The sequence below is a fragment of the Pelodiscus sinensis genome, chromosome 11 (genome assembly GCF_049634645.1).
Source record: "Pelodiscus sinensis isolate JC-2024 chromosome 11, ASM4963464v1, whole genome shotgun sequence".
Classification (NCBI taxonomy): Eukaryota; Metazoa; Chordata; order Testudines; family Trionychidae; genus Pelodiscus; species Pelodiscus sinensis.
In genome coordinates this window covers 41,388,106-41,394,105 of record NC_134721.1, presented here as the reverse complement: position 1 = coordinate 41,394,105, position 6,000 = coordinate 41,388,106, and the positions used below count along the sequence as shown (strand labels likewise).

Genomic DNA, 6,000 nt, shown 5'->3' with positions numbered 1-6,000 from the left:
GCTTGTGAAAGCAGCTGTTACCAGCCTGAAAGGCAGGGCAGCAGCTACCCTTAGATGTGTGAGGCCTCAAGTGGCTATTGCAAGACGGTGTGGCTATTCTTTACCACGCTCTTGCTATCTCCAGCGCTGCGGCACCAGAGGAGACTTGCACCGGCTCCTGGGAAAACCATTTTCCAGGGAACTTGCATGAATCCCCCCTCCTGGCCTGAGCCATAGCCCCGCCCCCAAACGGCGAACCCGCCTCTTCTCTGGTATAGCCCCGCCCCGTGAGCCTGAGGCCCCGCCCCTCCAGGGCTTGGTCCCGGCCACGGCGGCTCAGCCTGGCCCTACGCCCCGCCCCTCTGGAGTAGCCCCGCCCCTTCCGTGCGTCTGCTCGCGCGCGGGCCCCCAATCCCGTTGCGGCGGGGGCGCGGGACGGGGATGCGAACCAACATGGCGCTGGCGGTTGGTGCGCGGGGCCGCGGCGCTGCCGCGCGGAGGAGAGCGGCGGAGTGAGCCCGGGCAGGCCGCCGCCGCGCGGGACGAGGGATGGAGGCGGCGGGGGCCGGGGAGGAGCCGCCCAAGGAGGCCCGGATCCTCGGCTCCGAGCTGGTGGAGAGCTACACGGTGAGGGGCGCCCCGCGGGGGGTGCGGAGGGAGGGGCGGCAGGCGGTGCGAGGCGGGTGAGGGCGGCCGGGCTCGTCTCGCTCCCCGCCCCCGGCAGCGCTGCGAAAGCCCCCGGGACCCCGCTCAGCGGCCCGCCGGGAACGAGCCTGCTCCCGGGCCTTGCGGGTGGGCCCCAGCACCCGGCCCCAGCCGCCGCCGCTGAAAATCTTGCGTGGAGCAGAGCCAAGCCTTGTATTGAGGCGAGCGTGGGGCGAGCCGCTGCCCGGCTCCCTGTGCTGTGCGCTGTGGCCCGTTTAACCGTGAGCTTTTGTAATGGAAACGTGTGGAGGGTTTTCCTGGGGGACATCAGGAGATTTGGGGAGGGTGATGGGGACTCACATTTTCAGCAAATATTTCTGAGTTCACTGAACAGCTTGGAGAAGTACCAGCGGGGGAGCCGTGTTAGTCTGAATCTGCAAAAGCGGCAAGGAGTCCCGAGGCACCTTAGGCTACGTCTAGACTGCAAGCTTCTTTCGAAAAAGAGTGTCTAGACTGCAACTAGTACTTTTGAAATAGCAAGCCGCTTTTTGGAAAGAAAGCACCCAGGCAGTCTGGATGCTCTCTTTCGAAGAAGCCCTGTTTGCATTCAAGAATTCCTTTTTTCGAAAGAGCACTTTGATCTGATTTTGATCTGAGGAAGTGGGTCTGGCCCACGAAAGCTCATCATCTAATAAACCATCTTGTTAGTCTTTAAAGTGCTACATTGGCCTGCATTTTGTTTCGAAAAAAGGCGTTCTTCCTCGTGAAATGAGGTTTTCCGCTGTCAAAAGAATTTCGATTTAATTTTGAAAGAACGCAGCTGTAGTATAGACGCAGGTGACGTTTTTTAAAACCCTTGAGTCTGGACGCAGCCTTAGAGACTAACTAAAGTGTAGGAGCATAAGCTTTCGTGGGCAAAGACATGCATCTGACGAAGTGGGTCTTCGCCCACGGAAGCTTATGCTCCTACACTTCAGTTAGTCTCTAAGGTGCCACAGGACTCCTTGCCGCTTTTGCAGCTTGGAGAAGGCATTTAAAATGCCACAGTATGCAAATTCTATTTGAAAACACTTTGTGTAGGAATTATATAAAATAATGTCTTGGTCTGTGTTTCAAAAAGCTGTGTAAAATAATTATAAAGTAATAAACTTAAAAAACAAGAAGTAGTCTGGTAGCACTTTATAGACTAACGGAACGTGTAGGTGGTATCATGAGCTTTTGTGGGCTGTGCCCACCTACATGTTCCGTTAGTCTGTACAGGATAAACTTAAAAAACAAGTAGTCTGGTAGCACTTTATAGACTAACTCAGCTACCTCCTGAAGCTTATGAAGTGATAGCTCAGGGAAAACCTCTCCATCAAATCACTCCATAGAACTAAAACTTTGTTCTCCTATTCTAGTTTGCTATGCTCTGAACAATCTCTTCTCACTGACTCCATTTGTATGATTGCATAGACTTCATTCTGCACTGTGGGTAGAGTTAAGTGCTCAGAAAATGCTTCTGACACCATTTAAAGGGATATGGTGTAATTTTAAGATGACTTCTTTCTGATTTTTTTTTTACCCACTGTTATAAAATACTGTATAAGCTTACGGTAGTTGGAAAATTTTGAGGGGAACATTTTTACTTTTTCCACATTACCTTTGTGAACAGGGGTGCTGAGATCCATTGAATCAAGTTGTAAACCCTGTGGATGATGGAAATCATTTCAAGCCAATGGATATGGCAGTATCTTTTAGCACCCCTAGCTCCAGCACAGACCTTTGTTAACTTTCGCACAGCAACGGGGCAGTTTTTAAAATAGGAAAATGTTATTGTAGAACTAAGGCAGTTGTAGTGCCTGAAATTCTATAACTGTTTAGATTTTACATTGGTGTCTCTTTAAATATTTGTAACATGACTATTTTCCTTATGTTTTCCACATTTTGCAATGAGTCAGATGTTTTAAGCAAACTTGCTGTTTAAAAGCAAGCCCCATGTTTGCTGTGCAGGACACTTTTATATTGGGCAGAGTAAATCAAAACATGGGTAGCTAGTGAATATTTCAATTAATTTGGTTTAAAGGAGCATTCTGTGTGGTGTTTGTTAAATATATATCCCTGGAAGCTGGCCCCAAAACTGCATTTTCCTCGGAGCAGAAGAATTTCAGTATCTGTATTGCTCCTTGGGGGGCGGTGATCTGTGCCTTTGCTGGGGGAGACCAGGTGAGCTGGCCAGGCAGGACAAGGTGGTGAGAAGCCCCAGAGACCAAGGAGGCAAGTGTCAGTGGCTTTGCTAGCACTCTGAAAAGCAGCCCCGAGGGGTCTTCTGTGACCGTACCCCGTCAAAGCCGGGTCCCAGCACAAGCCAGGACTGATCCAGCCTGTCCACGCTGGCTCTTAGTCCTGGGACCCAGCATCAACCCCCTACTGCAGCTCTTCAGTACAAGTGCTTGTAGTGCAGAGCTGCCGTGCCAACCCGGCATGAGTGCTACCCCCTTACTGGTTAACCATCGACTACATGATCAACGAATTACGTGCTTCTTAACATCCCTAATAGCTATCCATTAGCAGAGGGAGATGAACTATGCCAATCAGAAAGGCTCTCCCATTGGCATAGAAGCGTCTTCACGTAAGTGTCCAATGTCACAGCTGCAAGTGGAGACCTATACCTGGGCTTTGCAGTTTCTCACCGAGCACAAATTCTAGCATACACTTTCAACCTTTATAATTGCATGTAGTACTCAGATGAGTCTGTAATTCTTTGTATGACCTAAATTGTATCTTATAATTACTGTACTTCAGACACCCAATTACTGTTTCGTGTAGCAGGTGCTGTGCACTAGACCTCTTGATTGCATTCTGTTGTAGATAGGGATGTGGATGGGTAACCAGTGGCCCAGGAGCAGCTGGCTCCATGGTCTGGGAGCTGGCAGCCTCCCCACCCCTGCACTTCCAGCCCTGCCGAGGCTGCATGTAGTCTGGGAGTCAGCAGCCCAGTGGGGTGCCTGAAGCAGCTAGGTTGGAGCAGCCCCTGTCTATGGCACAGCCCCCCACCCTCACCTGTTTAATTTGTTAACTGGTTAAACTTAATGTTTAACCAGTTAACTACTTAGGATTTTACATCCCTAGTTGTAGACCTCGTTTGTCTTGCAACATAGTAACATGCCATAAATTCAGCTATTTCATGAACAATTGAGCATTTTTGGTGTAAGCCAGTTTTAAAGTGTAAATTGATATCTATTTTAGTACATTGTATCTTAGTGCGCTGGGCTGATCACATAAAACAAAGACATTCTTCGTTTATTTAGATTTGAAAACTGATCACAAGGATTGTTGGTTTTTTTTTTTTTTCAAATGTGGTTAGTGATGGAACCATTTCATTTTAACAGTTATAAAATGGGACCATGTGATCTGCAGTCTTCCAAATTCCTGGTTATATTCAGTGATTTCAAGGTTTGCTGTTCAGCTGATTATTTCACTTCATGTGAATCCTAGAAAAAAGTTAAACAATGTGGTGCCTCAAATTTTGTGTTGTTCTATTGTACACTTGGAGATTGACTGTGTTGGTTTAGGGTTCCCCTCTGCCACCACTTTTTACCTTCCAACACCCTCCAGGTTTCATCATGATGACTTCCTTCCAACCAGTCAGAAGGTAGATTGAGTTACCTTTAGAAACAATCACTGCAGCTGTGTAAAAAGTCTCCTACAAATGAAAATCTTAAGGTTCACCTATTCAGTGCCTGTATAGTAAAATACTTTGAGTCCCCTGGTGTAAATTGGTTGCATCTTAGCTGTAATGGCCCACCGTGCACACAGCTACTGTGAAGCTCTGTCGTAGCTTGGAGCAGACTCATTGGATCTTGAGAAATCCTGTTTATCTTGTCTGGCTTCTCAGTTTCTGTAACCTGTAAGGGAATAGAGTTATTTAAATGTACCATGGACTTGCCTAGGCTTCTCTGAGCTGCTCTTCAGTTCGTGGGAGCTGTGAAGTCTGTACATGTATGCTAGGTTGTCACACGGGATGAATTTGGTAGACCTGAAGGAGAGTTATTCGCTTTTAGGGTTATGAAGGGAGCTTTTGAAGAGCCATGTAACTTAGCTGCAGGGAATGTTCAGAGCATAGGGCAGAAAGAGGTGACATTTTGAGATATTTGTGGTTCATCTTTAAATCATACAGATAAATGGTAACTGAGTTTAAATGAGAGCCAGCTGCCTGTCCTCATGTACCATCTTAGTAAGTGAGACCAGATTCCTTGTGCATTGGCTCTGTTGCTGTATTAGCTGGGTATGCTTAGATACTAAGGTTGGATAACACAAAACAAACTACCATTGCTGGATCATTTTTCAGTGTTATGTTACAAGAGACCTATAATCATCATCTTTTCTTTAGCATTCATACTCCTCAGGTACCTTACTCTGCTGTTTGCTTTCTTTAGGTATATATTATTCAAGTCAATGTTGGGAGTCATCAGTGGACAGTCAAACATCGTTACAGTGACTTCCATGACCTGCACGAAAAGGTAAAGAGAAGATTACTGTGATTTTTCACCACCTGCAAAATATTTTGAAAAACTTGTCAAATCCTGCTTCCTAACACAAGCTTACTGACATTCTTTTTAGAAAATATACAGTAAAGAATACTAGGCCTTTTGGATGTAGTGTTAATGAAAGAGTCGAGATTTCTTGGGTTGCAAAATGAAGTTCTTGCACAAGCAATGCAGTCTGCCTTTTTTATACTGCCTTGGCTAGATCATGTCAGCCAATAAAAAGGTAATTCAACCGTTAGGAGGGGTCATAGCCATTGTGCTTGCAGAGTTAAGAATGTTTTCATCACCTCCCCTGACTAAGCCAAAAGAAGGCACAAAACCAACCACCGCTATCCAGCAGCAGGGGAGAAGGGAGGAGAGGGTGCGGATGGGGGAAGCTGCTCAATTAGTGCACAGCAAAACTAAAAAAAGCAGTGTTGTACCTCCTGGAAGCTACCATCTGCCCTTCCCCAAACCCTTGAATCAAGCTTGCAGACCAGTGGTGGGCAACTTGCAGCTTATTGGGGTTCTATGTAGAGATGTAAAACCTGTTTAATCAGTTAACCAATTAAATGTAACGCTTGACCGGTTAAGCACTTAAATGCGGCTGGGCATGGGTTACAGCAGGCCTACCCCCCGCCTGTGGTATGGTGAGCTGCTCTGGCTGGGCCTGCCGCATCATGCAGCAGGCCTGTCTGAGCTAGAGCAACCCCCGAACCCAGATTCTCCTGCCGGTCTGGGCCTCCGGTTAACCATAGTGGGTAAATATCACCCATTAAGGGTATTGCTCACTGGTTAACCATTCACATCCCTATTTCTGTGTGTGGCTCACAAGACATTTTGTTGCCAGGTACTGCTGGTTTTTGTC

At 47.3% G+C, this 6,000-nt stretch overlaps 1 protein-coding gene across 6 annotated transcripts in view; it reads left to right on the top strand.

Annotated features, from left to right (window-relative positions):
* Positions 1-361: 361 nt before the first annotated feature.
* NISCH (nischarin) overlaps positions 362-6,000 on the top strand; it is a 48,569-nt gene continuing 42,930 nt past the window's right edge. For 3 of the 6 annotated variants that reach the window (XM_075939427.1, XM_075939426.1, XM_075939425.1), the window contains exons 1-2: positions 362-606; positions 5,043-5,126. In XM_075939427.1, coding sequence (XP_075795542.1) covers positions 529-606; positions 5,043-5,126 — 162 coding nt within the window. In that variant the 5' untranslated portion in view covers positions 362-528. The remainder of the gene's footprint in view (positions 607-5,042; positions 5,127-6,000) is intronic. The other 3 variants (XM_075939429.1, XM_075939424.1, XM_075939428.1) reach the window with 3 other exon arrangements.